Below are 18,719 nucleotides of genomic sequence, written 5' to 3'. Positions count from 1 at the left end.
TTTGATTAATTCATGATCAATAATTATTCATTGTATAATTTGTTTGTCACTTCCACCCATCATACCCTCGTAACACACATTTACATTAAAAAAAGGATTTCAAATAATTGTATAATTTTTCTGTGGATAAATAAAAGCAACATATATACAATAGGACTACAACAACCATGTACCGAACACCAGCAAAGCATGTTCATTTACCAATCAGCCAACAAGTAGCAGCTGGTCAAATGAGGCTGGGGACTGTAATTAGGTCAAGTAAGGTGAATGTAATTTCATGCCTGTTTGAACTTTTTTGCTAGTCTAATTGGTGTGACTAACAATGCTTAGTTGGCTTAACTGAGCATTGTCTCTTGTCTTGAATTGCGTATTGGTCTCAGAAGAAAAAAAGTATTGGGATACAAGTAAATAACAAGGTAATAAGCCTGAAAAAATCTCACCTCATATTTGACAATAAACCAAAGGGAAGAGTAGTTGAGACCTAGCATGGTATCCAATTCAATTGGATTATTGTACTGTAAAACAGAGGTAAATGTTAATTATATCTGTGTTGATTATCATGTGGCAAATGTATACTTCATAACAATGATTCTAGCTGATAATGAATTAGTCAGTAATCCATAATTATAACAATTGTGAATGAGTAGATCAATGTTTGTTTTTTAAAGGTAGGTGGAACAATATATATGTTATTTTGACTCTGATTCTACGGGGGGGAAAATAACAAAAAAAGAAAATATTTCCATAAACTGTTATGCATTCATAATGTGTAAGACACATGTATGTACAAAAATATACATTATATTTTTGGGGGTTGAATAAATATAACTTTATTCTCAGGGGAAAATCTATTTTACATGGTGCACTTTACACTTTAATCTGTTTTCAATAATCATGTTAACTACAAGGTTGTGTACATTTCCATCAAAGCTTCAAAACATAACAAAACAATTTCTCCCACACACATTTCATTATATCAGTGAATGTGCCTACCAAAAAAAATCATCTATCCCATCACTAGACCCACTAACATTGAAACACATGAGTATCGTACAACTATAGTGCTGTATGAACATTATTGCATACATTGCTGTCAGAATTTAGTGTTTTTTATTATAATAACTTAGATATTCAGTTACCTATCTCCATACAGCAGAAATAGCAGCACAAATTCCTCACCTTAAAAAGGCATTTCTGTAAAGTAAACATCATGATAGTGTTTGAAATGCAACCTTGGATAAGGTTCCTGGTGTACTGTTAGCTACTGTAAGCACAACTATCCATTTATGAGGCAGTGAGAAGAAACAGAGCCATTTTCGTAATGCTAAAGCATTACGCAAAGTGCAAAAATGACCATAAACCCCATTCCAATCTGGCAGCGTGACTTCATTTGAAACTGTGTTATAAAGAGGCAACTATTTATGTACTGTTCAGTTGACTAAACTCTTGTCAAATGATCGCCACCTTATAACACACATTGTTGCAGAACAATTTCAAAATGTAATTACACTGCAAGCTCATAATGAGGCTTACAGTGTTTTTTGGCACTTTGCACAATGCTTTTGCACTACGAAAATGCTACCCTTTGTTTACAATAGTTCACTTGCTTTTCCATATGGTATCTCAGTATGGACTTAAAACACAACAGAACCACAGTGCAAAAGTGTGCATTCACAAATCATGTATTCGATGTGAAATATTCTATTTTAATTGAACGTCAAGGGAAATTCAATCATATTGTCGAACCAATTCTAGATATCAAATTGTAAAGACATATTCATAGTAGAGCTTTCTATATACACTGAGTGTACAAATCATTAAGGACACCTTCCTAGTATTGAGTTGCAACAGCCTCAATTCGTCGGGGCATGGACTCTACAAGATGTCGAAAGCATTCCACAGGGATGCTGGCCCATGTTCACTCCAATGCTTCCCACAGTTGTGTCAAGTTGGCTGGATGTCCTTTGAGTGGTGGATCATTCTTGATACACGCGAGAAACTGTTGAGAGTGAAAAACCCAGCGGCGTTACAGTTCTTGACACAAACCAGTGCGCCTGGCACCTACTACCATACCCCGTTCAAAAGGCACTTAAATATTTTGTCTTGCCCATTCACCCTCTGAATGGCACACATACACAATCCATCTCTCAATTGTCTCAAGGCTTAAAAATACTTATTGAACCTGACTCCTCCCCTCCATCTACACTGATTGAAGTGAATTTAACAAGTGACAACAATAAGGGATCATATCTTTCACCTGGTCATATTCATAGTAGAACTTGCTATACACACTGAGTGTACAAATTATTAAGAACACCTTCCTAATATTGAGTAGCACCTCCCCCACTCAATGTATGCGTGTGTACAATTTAATTTGTCTGTTTGGCTTTCCTTTTGTGCATTTCTTTGATTTACATTTAGTGCTAGGTTATTCATAAACAACAAATCATATATATGTTATATAAACATTAAAATATACTATCTTTATTTGACACAAATATATACGTTTGAAATAAAAACAAATCCTACAACAATCACATCCAAACGAAAGAGTCAATTTGCTAAAGATTAAGAACAGGTTGAAATGTATGATGACGAAGGTATGTCATCATCACCATCATCAACATTCATCAACCTTCTCAATATCAAACAAACTAATCAAAAAGTAGAAAAACCATAAACAAATCAGACCTATTGAAAGATGATAGTTGACTCGGTGGCCCATGAACTAAGACTTGGCGAGTTTGTCTGTTTTGAGTGAATAAGACGCTTCAAATGATACAATTCAATAGGAATGGCAGAAAAACAAACAGTTGGAAATCTAACCGTTTTTGTCATTGTAATTTCAATGTATCACTTCAAACGTATCACACAAACCAGATGACACAAACTGCTCAGATTATAGTCCTGCTCTTCCATTCCACAGGCCACCACAGATTAGATTAACTAGTAGATTAGTCATTAGGAGGTGTCAGAGCAGACTAAACTCTGTCCCAGTTTCCCAGACACAGATTAAGCCTAGTCTTGAACTAAAAGCACTTTCAACTGAGATTCTCTATTGGGCATGGTTTTTAGTCCAGGATTTGGCTGTCTGTGTCTGGGAAACCGGCCCTACGAGACTCCAGAGAAGAGTCGTTTGTAGGTTCAAAGGGCCAGTGGTGATGGAGTAGGTTGGCAAGATTCCATAAACTTTCCTAAACTTTTGGAATTTCTGAAAAACCTGTGCATTATGGGAAAGTTTAGACTTTTTACAACCCTATGGTGAAGTGTGTCTGCTCCTCACAGCTCCTCACTCTCCAGCTGTGCCTCCACAGGGGAGCTGGAGAACAGGACGGGGCTATTGTCCATCGTGGGGAAGGCAGATTTGATGTCCAGGCCTTGGCCGGTCAGCACTGCATAGCGACTGCCCTGCCGCAGAGCCTTTTTCATAGGCAGAGGGACATGCTTATGCCACTGGGCTGCAGACAACAGAGATACAGTGCCTTCAGAAAGTATTCATACCCCTTGATTTATTCCAAATTACAGCCTGAATTCAAAATGGATTAAATATTTTTTCTCTCTCTCACCAATCTACACACAATACCCCATAATGACAAAGTGAAAACATGTTTTTTGAAAATGTAGCACATTTATTGAAAAGGAAATACATTAGTATCTCATTTGTATGTATTCACACCCCTGAGTAAATACACGTTAGAATCACCTTTGCCAGCAATTACAGCTGTGAGTCTTTCTGGTTAAGTCTCTAAGAGCTTTGCACACCTGGATTGTACAATACTTGCACATTATTATTTTAAAAATTCTTCAAGCTCTGTCAAGTTAGTTGTTGATCATTGCTCGACAGCCATTTTCAAGTCTTGCCATAGATTTTCAAGCCGATTTAAGTCAAAACTGTAACTAGGCCACTCCGGAACATTCAATGTCGTCTTGGTAAGCAACTCCAGTATATATTTGGCCTTGTGTTTTAGGTTATTGTCCTGCTGAAAGGTGAATTTGCTTCCCAGTGTCTGTTGGAAATCAGACTGAACCAGGTTTTCCTCTAGGATTTTTTCTGTGCATAGCTCTATTCCGTTTCTTTTGATCCTAAAAAAAATCCCTAATCCTTGCCAATGACAAGCATACCCATAACATTATGCAGCCACCACCATTCTTGAAAATATGAAGAGTGGTACTCAGTGATGTGTTGTGTTGGATTTGCCCCAAACATAACGATTTGTATTCAGGATATAAAGTTAATTTCTTTGCCATATTTTTTTGCAGTTTTACTTTAGCGCTTTATTGCAAACAGGATGAATATTTTTTATTCTGTATGGGCTTCCTTCCTTTCACTCTGTCATTTAGGTTAGTATTGTGGAGTAACTAAAATGTTGTTGAGCCATCCTCAGTTTTCTCCTATCACAGCCATTAAACTCTAACTGTTTTAAAGTCACCATTGGCCTCATGGTGAAATCCCTGAGCGCTTTCCTTCCTCCCCGTTAACTGAGTTAGGAAGGACGCCTGTATCTTTGTAGTGACTGGGTGTATTGATACACCATCCAAAGTGTAATTAATAACTTCACCATGCTCAAAGGGATATTAAATGTCTTTTTTTTTTTTTTTTACCCATCTACAAATAGGTGCCCTTCTTTACGAGGCATTGGAAAACCTCCCTGGTCTTTGTGGTTGAATCTGTGTTTGAAATTCACTGCTTGACTGAGGGACCTTACTGAAAATTGTATGTGTGGGGTACAGAGATGAGGTAGTCATTAAAAAAATTATGTTAATTAAACACTATTATTGCACACACAGTCAATGCAACTTATTATGTGACTTGTTAAGCACATTTTTACTCCTGAACTTATTTAGGGTTGCCATAACAAAGGGGTTGAATACTTATTGACTCAAGGCATTTCAGCCTTTCATTTTGTATTAATTTGTAACATAATTCCATTGTATTTTTACCCCCTTTTTCTCCACAATTTTGTGGTATCCAATTGGTAGTTACAGTCTTGTCCCATCGTTACAGAGGCGAAGGTCGAGAGTCGTGCGTCCTCCGAAACACAACCCAACCTAGCCGCACTGCTTCTTGTCCCGCTCAACCCGGAAGCCAGCCGCACCAATGTGCCGTACACCTGGCGACTGAGTCAGCATGCACTGCGCCCGGCCCGCCACAGGAGTCGCTAGTGCGCGATGGGACAAGGAAACCCTCCCCTACCCTGGACGGCGCTGGGCCAATTGTCCGCCGCCCCATGGGTCTTCCGGTCGCGGCCGGCTGCGACAGAGCCTGGAATCGAACCAGGATCTCTAGTGGCACAGCTAGCACTGCGATGCAGTGCCTTAGACCACTGCGCCACTCGGGAGGCCCACCTAATTCCATTTTGACATTATGGGGTATTGTTTGACACAAAATCCCAATTTAATCAATTTTAAATTAAGACTGTAACACAACAAAATGTGGGAAAAGTCAAGGGGTGTGAATACTTTCTGAAGGCACTGTAGCTCTGGGTATTGTAGTGCATGTATTTGATATCTTATATACTTTAAGCACAATCATTAGCAACTATTAACTAATTCAAAACGATCACAATAAACACTATGGCGGGTAAAAGAAAGCTGTTGAAAGTTGTATTGAATTGAACTTACCATAGATGTCTAGCCTGGCTGTGCATGAAACAATTCCAGCCTCATTCTTTGCTGATACGGTGTACCAGCCAGCATCCTCTTTCCTGGTAGGCTGAATCAGGAGGCAGACATATCCAGTGGCATCCTGGTGTATGCTAGAATCAAAAAACATCTATTCAATTAAATTATCATTCTAAATGTATATATTCACTGTGTTCTAATAGTTTTTTTGTGATTAACAGGCATTAATATTCTAATCTCAAAAAGTCTAAGCTAATTTGGAATGTACAGACATCTCTAAGCATGGTTTTGTGTGTTACCTCTTGTCTTCATGAGTTTGAATATAAGTGCACCTACAGGATGGGCAGTCACCTTTCTGGTTGGAAGGGGATAGGTTAGTTAGGGAATACTAACCTGACTCTGGCCTTGGTGTGAGGAATGGTGTCGTTGTCTTTCTTCCAGTAGATAACAGGTGGAGGCATGCCCAGAACTCTGCACTCCAGTCGGACGGGGGTGCCCTCTGCGATGCCTGTGTTCTGGAGCTTCTCCACAAACTGGGGGGCCTGCTTCATCTCTTTTTCTGAATGGGCAAAGAATAGTTATTCTCTGTCATGTACAATTACTAATTACTAATACTTATTAATTGTCATGGCATTCTTCACTATACCAACAAATTAATGGTTTTGTCTTTGTACTTATTCAAAAGCTATCACTGATTATATAATTGAGTTACACTTTATAATAACTTTCATTAATAAGTAATTATAAATGCTTATAAATCTTTTAAAATAATGAAATAGACATTTGTTATCAAGAGGTACACTATTTTGTTTTCATGAAAATACTTAATTGTTTAGAGAACTCTTACCCACAACTCTTAACTCCAGACTGAAGGAGCTCTGTCCTGCTTTGTTGCTTGCGATGCAGGTGTATGTCCCGGCGTCGTCCTGTTTTAGAGGGTCTATGACAAGTGAATGGATGCCGTTCTCCCTCACCAGCATCCGGTGGTAGAAGTCTGGGTAGATGGGCCTCCCATTGATCAGCCACATCAGCTCTGGGTTTGGTAAGCCACTCACCTGGAAAACAGAGAAACACACAACACTTCTTGTGAGATGTATACAGTACCAGTGGTGGAAAAAGTACCCAATTGTCATACTTCTACCTTAATAGAAAATGACTGAAGTAAAAGTGAAAGTCACCCGGTAATACACTACTTGAGTAAAAGTCTAATAGTATTTAGTTTGACATATACTTAAGTATGAAAAGTCAATGTAATTGCTAAAATATACTTAAGTATCAAAAGTAAAAGTAAAAGTATAAATCATTTCAAATTCCTTATATTAAGGAATATAATATATAATATAAATATAAAAATATACATAGTGAAGTAAAGTACAGATACCCCAAAAAACAACTTAAGTAGTACTTTAAAGTATTTTTACTTGAGTACTTTACACCACTGTACAGTACTATCTATCTTCAAAGGCTATCCTAACTGATTTTAACAATGATCTTTTAATAGTCATTCTAAAATGTATTAAATGCCCAGAGATGACATACCTTGCAGTCTAATCTACAGACTCTGCCCTCATGAGCCACCATGTCCCCTGGAGCCTGGAGGAAGTGAGGTCGGAAGAAGCGCTCCTGGGTTGGTTCACCCTCTTCTACTTCCTGTATGCGGGCCCGCACCCTGTAGGCATGTAGGGATGTGCTGAACATGTTACAGTACATGCATATTGGCCCTAGTGTTGCTGAGATATCTTGTCATCTGCAATCGCTAATCACTATCGCTAAGACAATGATGTATGAGATTAGTGTTGCTATCATAGAGATAAAACCATATCTTTTTCTCAGTCTCTGATTGGTTTATCTGTATATTGGTTTATGGTTGCTATGAGGGTTTATATGGCTGTTCAACAGTAGTCTGGGCAATATGTACATCTGGGATCTTACTGTAAGTAGCCTCTATGAAACAGTAAGAGCTGCAATCATGCTGTCTCTCCAAGCTGAAGAGTGTTCTTCTTACCTCTGCAGATCCCAATGCACACTCAGTCAGTCCTGCTCACCTCTGAGAGTGAATCATAGGTGTCATTCGGTTTCGGAGAGGACCCGTTTGGATGATCAAATGACCGGAGCAGCTGATTCGTCCCTTGTGAGCATGAATTAATTAATTAGCTAATTAGATTTGGTGAAGGGGTAAGAAAAGTGTATAAGAGTGAAACAATTACAGGTGGTTAGGTTACCTGGGGGTTAGCTGCCATGACAGTGTAGTTGCCATCATCGTCGTTATTGGTGACCTCTATGTGTAAGGCACAGGTTCCGTCCCCCTCTCTTATCTTTTTATAATGATCATTTTTCCTCAAGATCTGCTTGCCATCCTTGAACCAGTAAACCTGAAATGGGTTGAAGAGAGAGGGAGATTTCTAACAAATGTTGAGTATATGTCCACTCACTGTGTGGTGTACATACAGATGAACTGCCATATCAAAGTCCAGATCCCGGGTGACCACCAAATATGATCCAAAAGAGAGACCCAAACAAGCAGAGGCCTTTGTCCTTCCTGCATGGCGTTAGCTAATAAAACATCAACAGTCTGTGTGGTCCTGTGTGGCTCAGTTGGTAAGAGCATTGATAGTGCAACACTAAGGTTGTGGATTCCATTTCTGATGGTACTCACTGTATTGTAAGGCACTTTGGATGAAAACCTCTGCTAAAAAACAGTCTGGGTGATAACATATTTAGATACCATAGATGTGCTGTCTCACCTTAGGTACGGGGATCCCCACCACTTTACAGGAGAACGTCATAGGCACACCCTCCATGGCCCTGAAGTTCTTCAGCTTCTTGTCAAATATGGGTGCGATGCACTTCCCTGTTGGGCTCTCATCGTGTTGTACCTCGTCATCGGACTCCTCGACTGGCGTGCGCTCCAGACGGAACTCTATCTCACTCATCAGCCTCTGCTCAAAGTTCGAAACTTTGTACTCCTAAAATAAAGGAAGACCGCTGGATAAAAGTAATTGCTGTGGTCATACCAATAGTGTGAGTCATTATAGTGCTTGCGTTGCATAAATTAAATTGCAGCAAAACTAAAAAGAGCATCAATGTTGTAATAAATATCTAGGTATCATATCATGTGCACAGTATAGACCTTAAAAATAAACCAAATATTAAAAACCAAGATGCTGCAAATAATTATACTATGGCAGGAATAAAATAGTATGACACCTGCTATAATGGTAGAGACTCCTGCATGTAGTGAAGAAAACATATTCACCAATTCAGATATTTTATCAAACACTTTAGCCAGATGGAATGGGGATACATTTCAGAAACTGTTTGGGTGAGTATTTACTTGAGTAGATTACAGAGGAATCAGACCCAGAGCACAATTTCACCATTAAGCAATCCTGATATTGTGTTAAAGGCAGGGTGGAACTCAATCCAATTCCAATAATCCTAATTGAAAAGTAATGAAGAACATTGGAATTGGAATTTCAGTGGAATGAAATGGAATTGAATCCCAACCATGGTTAAAGATGTACTCCTCAATCTATTTTGATTCAAAAAGTAGCATTTTGATTCAAAAGTGGCAGTTACATTTGCCAGCCCTCAGTTTACAAAGACAAATGATCTGGTCTCACTGTGGGCAGAAAAAGAGATGAGGAGTTTAGCTTTAAACCTTAAAAGTTATCATGCAGTGGCATTCCTCCCTTGATATTGTGGTCCTCTGTAGCTCAGCTGGTAGAGCACGGCGCTTGTAACGCCAAGGTAGTGGGTTCGATCCCCGGGACCACCCATACACAAAAATGTATGCACGCATGAATGTAAGTCGCTTTGGATAAAAGCGTCTGCTAAATGGCATATTATATTATTATTATTATAAATTATATATTGGACTGGTCCTACTACACAAAATACAACAGAAGTTGAGGGTAAAACAGAGAACAGAGAACACATTTGGACTGAAATATCAAGCTAAGCATTCTTGCAAAAAATATCAAAGAACATATCAATTCAACAATTAAAATTGTACAGTTGTTTTGTTTGTTGATCCGTATATTTCTTTCTCAAAAAGTATACTTTTTTTCATAATTTCAAGATTTTTCAACACTGGGTAATTCATTTTTCTCCTGAGGACCTAAGGTAATGGAACTGAAAAGATAACTTTAGTGGTAATGAAGGTGGTCTCTGAAATGTCGGGAAATTATGACAATATTACAACATCATTACTTTCAGAGGGACAACAGATGAGATCCATGGCATCAGTTGAAATGTAATATTTTAAAGGAATGTTTTTATGCACATTTATACCCAAGAAACGTTGAAGGTTGCTAAAATCTTAGAATGTCATATACCTCAGCCTATTTGGGGCATTACATTACATGAGTGTTGGCAATATGTATACCTTCAGTTTGGAAATTGTTTGGATTATTCATGCAATGGATATTAGTGAACAAATACTTTAAAAGTGCCTGATTAGAATGATTATTTAAACTACAGTGTTTGGATATATGAGTATACATCCATACATACTACTTAAAACCTGTTTTGAACATTCACTAACACTTTACATTAAGTTGCTCTTATACCTGTATAGTAACGCTGTAATTACTAAACTCACAATATGCAATATTTTTTATCGCTTTGTAATTGTAATGGGCTTGAGTGGTTTTAGTTATTATGCAAGTGTAATAAGGAACAGTCCCTATTCCTCTTGTGTAATTACAAAAAAAGTTCAACTCCATTAAGCAATTACTGAAGTACTATGTACATTGCATTCAGAAAGTATTCAGACCCCTTCCCTTTTTCCACATTTTGTTACGTTACAGCCTTATTCAAAAAATGATTAAATATTTGTTTTCTCAGCAATCTACACACAATACCTTATAACGACAAAGTGAAAACAGGTTTTTTGAAATTTCAGCAAACATATTAAAAAACAGAAATACCTTATTTACATAAGTATTCAGACACTTTGCTATGAGACTCGAAATTGAGCTCAGCTGAATCCTGTTTCCATTGATCATCCTTGAGATGTTTCTACAACTTGATTGGAGTCCACCTGTGGTAAATGTAGTTGATTGGACATGATTTGGAAAGGCACACACCTGTCTATATAAGGTCCCACAGTTGACAGTGCATGTCAGAGCAAAAACCAAGCCATGAGGTCGAAGGAATTGTCCGTAGAGCTCCGAGACAGGGTTGTGTCGAGGTACAGATCTGGGGAAGGGTACCAAAAAATGTCTGCAGCGTTGAAGGTCCCCAAGAACACAGTGGCCTCCATTTATCTTAAATGGAAGAAGTTTGGAACCACCAAGACTCTTCCTAGAGCTGGCCACCCAGCCAAACTGAGCAATCAGGGGAGAAGGGCCTTGGTCAAGAACCCAATGGTCACTCTGACAGAGCTCCAGAGTTCCTCTGTGGAGATGGGAGAACCTTCCAGAAGGACAACCATCTCTGCAGCACTCCACCAATCAGGCCTTTATGGTAGAGTAGCCAGACATAAGCCACTCCTCAGTAAAAGGCACATGACAGCCTGCTTGGAGTTTGCCAAAAGGCACCTAAAGGACTCTCAGACCATGAGAAACAAGATTCTCTGGTCTGATGAAACCAAGATTGAACTCTTTGGCCTGAATGCCAAGTGTCACGTCTGGAGGAAACCTGGCACCATCCCTACGGTGAAGCATGGTGGTGGCAGCATCATGCTGTGGGATAAAGGGAAAGATGAACGGAGCAAAATAAAGAGAGATCCTTGATGAAAACCTGCTCCAGAGCACTCAGGACCTCAGACTGGGGTGAAGGTTCACCTTCCAACAGGACAACGACCCTAAGCACACAGCAAAGACAACACAGGAGTGGCTTCGGGACAAGTCTCAATGTCCTTGAGTGGCCCAGCCAGAGCCCGGACTTGAACCCGATCGAACATCTCTGGAGAGACCTGAAAATAACTGTGCAGCAACGCTCCCCATCCAACCTGACAGAGCTTGAGAGGATCTGCAAAGAATGGAAGAAACTCCCCAAATACAGGTGTGCCAAGCTTGTAGCGTCATACCCAAGAAGACTCGAGGCTGTAATCGCTGCCAAAGGTGCTTTAACAAAGTACTGAGTAAAGGGTCTGAATACTTATGTAAATTTGATCTTTCCATTTTTTTTTTTTATACATTTGCAAACATTTCTAAAAAAACTGTTTTTGTTTTGACATTATGGGGTATTGGGTGTAGATTGATGACGGGGAAAAAACTAACAAAAAAACTAACAATTTTAGAATAAGGCTGTAACGTAACAAAATGTGGAAAAAGTCAAGGGGTCCGAATACTTTCCGAATGCACCGTATTAACATGTTAATCAAATGTCGTTACTGGCGTAAATACAGTCTTTGTTACCAAAAGTTCTGAGCAAAGGAATGCTTGGGAGGGAGAGATATTCGCTGTACCTCGTCATAGTTAAAGACAGTGGCAGGAATGTTTGGTCCGAGGGGTCTCCTCACTGTTTTCCCCTCATAAGTAGTCTGCTTCTATGAGAAGATAAGGATGATTGATGAACACAAACACACACACACTAATGAACACAGACACACACATCACTACCACTAATTTGTGAGTAATGTGTGATTGATATGATCTGCATGCTGTTATATGGTACATATACTTGATGAATGAATATGGAAAATTATTGATTGGAAAAGGAATGATGCACTGCTGATCTCTCGGTTTAGATGAATGCATTTTCGAACTGCTTCCATATTGTTTCACATTGTATACACTTGCAATGTAAAAGGAGAACAAAATAGAATTGTATTACGTATGCCAGAATAGCAAATTGGAAGAAAGTGAGAATGCGCCATGCAGTCTCCACTTTGTAGTCTTTTGAAATGTTTGAAGGAATGTGTTGGGTTGAAAATAATTTGTAGAAGAATAATACTTTATTTATTTGCGATCACTCTGTTCCTTGTTGGTTCCACTCCAAGCCATATTACTACATCAACCAAGTACTCGTTCATTTAGTTGCATATTCAGTCATTAAGCCCAATCTATAATGGAAGGTCTGTGCCTCAGGGAATAACAGTACAATTGAAGGGATATAGCCGATACCTGTTGTACATGACCACGCATAACATCTTCATTGAACCTAAGCTTTTTCTCCATATCCTGGAGGAGGGTTTGTTGGCTGCTACGAATGTCAACATCTGACATAGGACGTGTGCTTGTAGGCAACTTCTTCTGCATGCCTTGAGGTGGCCTGTGGATCAAAACAAATGAGCAAAAATGTATTTTACAATATATAAAACTGTAACATGATGAATTGAAGTGTGAGGTAAGAGGTCCAAAGTTCCCAGAGTTCTCTAAAATCCCGGTTGGAGGATTCAGAGTTGAAGGATTCCGCCCCTGCTTATTCCCTCCCGATTCCAGGAATCCTCCAACAGGGATTTCTAGAAAAACCTGGGAACTTTGGGAATGTTTCCGGAATTCAGCAACCATAGGGTCTTACCCATGAGCACTCCTGGGCAGGCCCATAGAGTTGGTGGCTTGTGTGGTGTGTAGAGAGGGCAGGACAGAGCTGAGGAAGGCCACATGGTTCTGGATGGGGCTGGGGGTGGAGGTGCTGGAGGTCGGGGACGCTGCCTGCGGGGGCGACTGCTGTGGCAGGGTGAACACAGAGTTTAGGTAGGCAGCAGGCAACAGGGTGGGAGAGGTGGGGGAGGACATGAAGGAAGGGGGGCTAGTGGGTGACTTGAGGACTCTGGTGGGGAAGACTCTGGGTTGTGGAGAGAACAGGTTGGGGTTGGAGGAGTTGAGCTCGGCAGCCAGCTCGTGGAGCAACGGAACGGGGGACTCTGTAGGGGAGGGACTCCTGACTGGAGAAAGGGGAGTCTGGGTAGTGATGAACTCCTTTGGCCTGGCGTAGTTGAAGCTCTGTGAAGTGGGGGCCAGGTTGAGGAGGGAGGCATGAGTTGTTCTGAGTAGGGGGGAGGGGGAGGTGTTCTGCACGGTTGTAGGGGCCCTGTTGAAAGCTGCTGGGATGGTGCTGAGAGATGCTGTGGGGGCTGTATTCAGATGAGGTACGAGAGGTGTGTTAAACTGGGGTACGTGAATAGTTTTAGGCAGGGATAAGGGGGCTAAGTTCAGCTGGGAAGAATGGGTGGTGTTTTGCAGGGTCATATAGGGTGGGGATGCAGGAATGGTATACAGGTGGGGTGCAGGGACAGTGCTCAGCAGAGGGGCAGATGGAGGGGAGCTCATAAAAGATGAACCTGTCTTCAGTTGAGGAGGGGACGGCAGGGTACCCATAACGGGTGCAGGAGGGGCTGTGTTCTGTAGCAGTGCAGAGGTAGTGTTTATTGGTGATACCGGGCTTGTGTTTAGCAGGGGTAAAGAAGAAGAAGAAGAAGAAGGAAAATAAGAATGGGTGGCGTATGGGTTCAGTAGTGGTGCAGAGGCAATGTTTAGCTGGGGTGCAGGGGGACTAGTGTTTAGCTGGGGTGCAGGGGTAGTGTTCAGTGTTGTCACAGGGGTGAAGTTGAGTAAGGGTGTTGGGGCTATGGCCAGTATGGGTGCAGGGTGGGTGGACTGCAGGGGCATTGGGGTAGATGAACGGGGCAGGCTTTGCTGGTGCTGGAGCTGGGCCTGGGGCTCGGGTTGCTTCCGGGCTGGCCAGGCAGATGCCTCCGGTTGGCTCTGGGTGGCTCCGGTTGGCTCAGTGTCAGTCTGCTGCTGCTCCATGAGCACCTGGTTGTGTAGAAGCTGCAGCTGGACAGGGTCTCTGAGAAAACAGAGATGGAAGATGTTAAAAACATGAAAACTTTACATACTGAGTATACAAAACTTTTTTATTTCCATGACATAGACTGACCAGATGAATCCACGTGAAAGCTATGATCCCTTATTGATGTCACTTGTTAAATTCACTTCAATCAGTGTAGGTGAAGGGGAGGAGACAGGTTAAAGAAGGATTTTTAAGCCTTGAGACCATTGAGACATGGATTGTGTATGTGTACCATTCAGAGGGTGAATGGGCAAGACAAAAGATTTAAGTGCCTTTGAACAGGGTATGGTAGTAGGTGCTAGGTGGTTTGTGTCAAGAACTGCAGCGCTGCTGGGTTTTTCACACTCAACCGTTTCCCATGTGTATCAAGAATGATCCACCACCCAAAGGACATCCAGCCAACTTGACACAACTGTGGGAAGCATTGGAGTCAACATGGGCCAGCATCCCTGTGGAACGCTTTCGACACCTTATAGAGTCCATGCTCTGACGAATTGAGGCTGTTCTGAGGGCAAAAGGGGGGATGCAACTCAATATTAGGAAGGTGTTCCTAATGTTTGGTATACTCAGTGTATAATAAAACTAGCCTGGTCCCAGATCGGTTTGTGCTGTCTTGCCAAATCCTATGGTCATTGTCACGCCAAACCACAGAAGTTGGCAAGACAGTATAAACAGATCTGAGACCAGGCTATAATAAAAACCATATATTTGTTCAAAAGTGTTAATGTGTTCGTCAACAAATAACTACAAATACTCTAAACACAGTTCCCTAAAAAGTAATGACCACAATGTGCCTTTCAGGGGCAGGTTGGGGAAATAGTCTGCCCTTTTAAGGTATAGGAGCATCCAGGGAGCATCCAGACTCTAAACACACTCTGCAACTGAAAATGTCAGTAATGTGCTGTATCATGATTGGTATAAGAAAACCTTTCATTGCAACCTTATTCCATTTTTTACATTAGTTTTACATTCAATATCAGTCACTTTGATAACGTATAACAACTTATTGTCCCTGAATCAATTATTATTATTAACACTATGCAAAACACTTAATCTTAGCGGCAGACACACTTTTTTCTTCCAACAAAAAAATGACAAACACAATGCCAGTGTGCAAAGATTTCTAGCATGCGCAAAAGCATAAAATTGCACTTACATTAAGAAATGGCCATCCTTAGTTTTTTGTAGTTTTAAACTCCACATAGTTAAGCACAGATATGTATTCAGTAGACTAATGAAAACTGCAGATAGGGAGCTCAAGAGGAGACCCTCCCACCTCCAATGTTTACTGTTCTAAATACAGCCCACACAACTCAAGCTGCTTGCTTCACTTCAAAACAAGGACCGCAAATGAAAAAATACATCACGAGACTGAGACCAAACACTTTTTAGAATTACTTTTAGAATTAAGCGTTTTCATCATAAAATCAACTGTAGGTGCAAATTTAGGGAAACAATAGTGATAAAACAGTATGAAAAATGTATGCACTCACTAACTGTAAGTCGCTCTGTATAAGAGCGTCTGCTAAATGACTAAAATGTAAATGTAAAAATGTAAAACAAATGGTTTGTTGTCTGACTAGATATTAACATTTTTCACCATATCATTTGAGGCTGTCACTTTGAGTCGTGGGATTTTGTCTTAAGTTAGGATTTGTCTTAAGTTAAGTGATACCAAATAAATTGAAAAATACTTAAGAAATATAGCTGCGAGCAGCAATGCACGGGGTTCATCAGATGACAGAAAGGACAAGATCAGTTGGATAACAAAGCAAGCACTCTCTTGTAGGAACTATCTTCCTTTATGTGCAATCAGTGAAATAATTACCATGTTGATTTAAATCTCAGTTGGTACACTCCACATTAGCCTTCCAAAATACTTCAATACACTCTCACAGCTGTAATACACTGACTGCGCAAGTGGCAAGACTTCCAGTTTCTAGTTTTACCGAATAATAGATCCACCTTTCACTACATTCAGACCATATAATAGGGCAACAATATGGGATTATACTAATCACAATATTTCACATTGTTCGTCTGCATAATCTAAATGTGACATTCATTTGCATGAGACAAAGTCCTCTTGAAAAATAGTTATTGCTCTAGTATCCTATGGTGCCATGGGTGCCAACTGGTCTGGTGCAGCCATCTAAGGTTGCAGTGAATTTATATTCATACAGCTTCTAAGGACATATACATAAAGCTTACATACCACATTTCATGTCCATCGGTTCAGTTCTAGTAGCCAGTTGTTGTTGCCAATGGTGGAATAATCTAACGCCAAGCTCCCAAGTCTAGAAGCAGTCTAGCTCTGTGGTTCTCAAACCTCTCCTCGGGGACCCTCATTCGTTTCACAATTTTGTTGTAGCCCTGAATTAGCTCACCTGATTCAACTAGTCAAGGGCTTGATGATTAATTAGTTAATCAGTTGAATCAGGTGTGCTAGTGTGGGGATTTATTATTCTCATAATATGGAAGGGATGACTAACTTAGAAAGAATGCATTAATGATTAAAGCATAAAAGGTTTGTACTATACTGATATAAATTGTTTCACATAACAGGCTGTGATTCATGTAAGGAACGTTAGGGGGAAGGACAGATAAGACTTGTATTTCTTACAGATACGAACACTGCCTCTTTGTTGTCTGTGAACCGTCCTTGGACGTAGGAACGTACAGTCTTTTGGGTGCTGACTCCACAGGTTGTTATGATAAACTTATGCCTGGGAACGGTGGAGCGCCAAGGGGTTGGGACCAGCCCGTGCGCCAACGGATTGGCTGAGTAAGTCTAAACCACGCTCAGTCTCTACTCTGATTGGCCAGCAGAGAGGTGGGAACTATCTCTGTCAGAGTATTTGAAGAAGAACCTGTAACAATGGATTAGTTCTCTGAGTGCCCTGCGAGGTATTTCAGTGGACCCGTATATACGAACCTTCATACTTATCATACATACATTTTGCATATAATAAATGTAGCTTGGATTGAAGATCTCTTGATTCTTATTCCAATACCAGATTTGAATTACGCAATTTCTAACACTAGCTCTCGAATAGACCAAATACATGGAATACCTGGGGATTCCCGAGGAGAGGTTTAAGAAAGGCAGGCAAGTTTACTGTCATTGAAGTTAGTGGTCACTACTGGTTTAAGATCCAAGGCGAGAGAAACTGTCCGCCATGTTTTGTGTTTTGGTAAGGGCTTGGAGTGACGTCACTCACCCAAGACGCCTCAACCAATCACCCAACGGATATTAATGACTTTGGCTCCAGGTGTCCTACGAAAGGACATTTTGCATGTGATAAACCAGCATCTCCCTAAAACAGATGTTCTGCCTCGGAAACAAAGTATTTTAGCACATTTTAGCGTATGTGCTAATATGCATCTACTGGTATAGTGTGGCCATGTTTGAATGCATTACATTATTTTCTCACTCTTTAGGGACTATTGTAATGAGTCCAAAGACCACATTTTTAGTGAATATGACTTTTAGTCCATGAGAATATTTTCTTATGATTATTTTAGGCATTAGTGTTACATAGTAAAAAAAGTTAATTGTTAATAGTTTCCTTATCTGTCATTCTCATTGACAGCAAATCTAAGAAGCGGTAGATCTGTTCTATGTGCACTATTTCGTTTCTGCATCTTTTACTTTTGGGTTTATACACCAGTTTCAAACAGCTGAAAATACAATATTTTTGGTTATAAAAAATATATTTCAAATCGGTTTAGATGGTACAATGATTCTCTACACTTGTTTTGTCACATAAACTTAAATTAGGGGAACTATTAGAATTTTAGCAACCAGGAAATGGAGGAGCGATTTCTGCATATTGCACTTTTAACATGGTTCATCATGGTAACGTCTTTGATGACCCTAAAACGTTTCAAGATGATAGGGCATTGTGAAGTGGATTTAGAAAGGATTTAAATGGACATGTACAATCTGACTTTCTGATTTATCAATAACTCAGCCATCTCTTAACCCTAGCTTTTCTCAAACTAAGTTAAGAGATGTACCATGGGCCTACATACCGAATTTGGTGCTATTTGGACGTATGTTTCAAACGTTTTCCAACATTTCCAAGATGGTGGATAATCGATCCTGACGGGCCTTATGGGTCCTAGAGGCACATTTGTTCAGCATGAGGAAAGACACCTGCACTACCAGTCGAAAGTTTGGACACACCTACTCATTCAAGGGTTTTTCTCTATTTTTACATTGTAGAATAATAGTGAAGACATCAAAACTATGAAATAACACATATGGAATCATGTAATAACCAAAAAAGTGTTAAACAAATCAAAATATATTTTATATTTGAGATTCTTCAAATAGCCACCCTTAGCCT

The 18,719-nt window shown here is 40.2% G+C and overlaps 1 protein-coding gene across 7 annotated transcripts in view; it reads right to left on the bottom strand.

Annotated features, from left to right (window-relative positions):
- Nucleotides 1–1,959: 1,959 nt before the first annotated feature.
- Nucleotides 1,960–18,719, bottom strand: part of mypn (myopalladin) — a 51,290-nt gene continuing 34,530 nt past the window's right edge. For 3 of the 7 annotated variants that reach the window (XM_045211509.1, XM_045211510.1, XM_041866181.2), the window contains 11 exons: nucleotides 13,093–14,364; nucleotides 12,696–12,843; nucleotides 12,038–12,118; nucleotides 8,367–8,588; nucleotides 7,845–7,994; nucleotides 7,668–7,750; nucleotides 7,162–7,291; nucleotides 6,470–6,677; nucleotides 6,016–6,181; nucleotides 5,623–5,756; nucleotides 2,188–3,458 (listed from right to left, as the gene is read on the bottom strand). In XM_045211509.1, coding sequence (XP_045067444.1) covers nucleotides 3,280–3,458; nucleotides 5,623–5,756; nucleotides 6,016–6,181; nucleotides 6,470–6,677; nucleotides 7,162–7,291; nucleotides 7,668–7,750; nucleotides 7,845–7,994; nucleotides 8,367–8,588; nucleotides 12,038–12,118; nucleotides 12,696–12,843; nucleotides 13,093–14,364 — 2,773 coding nt within the window. In that variant the 3' untranslated portion in view covers nucleotides 2,188–3,279. Of the gene's footprint in view, nucleotides 2,000–2,187; nucleotides 3,459–5,622; nucleotides 5,757–6,015; nucleotides 6,182–6,469; nucleotides 6,678–7,161; nucleotides 7,292–7,667; nucleotides 7,751–7,844; nucleotides 7,995–8,366; nucleotides 8,589–12,037; nucleotides 12,119–12,695; nucleotides 12,844–13,092; nucleotides 14,365–15,523; nucleotides 15,578–18,719 lie in introns of those variants that run through there. The other 4 variants (XM_045211514.1, XM_045211513.1, XM_045211512.1 and 1 more) reach the window with 4 other exon arrangements.

The sequence above is a fragment of the Coregonus clupeaformis genome, chromosome 37 (genome assembly GCF_020615455.1).
Source record: "Coregonus clupeaformis isolate EN_2021a chromosome 37, ASM2061545v1, whole genome shotgun sequence".
NCBI lineage: Eukaryota > Metazoa > Chordata > Actinopteri > Salmoniformes > Salmonidae > Coregonus > Coregonus clupeaformis.
Note: the sequence above shows the minus strand (reverse complement) of the source record. Positions and strands in the feature narration are given on the sequence as shown.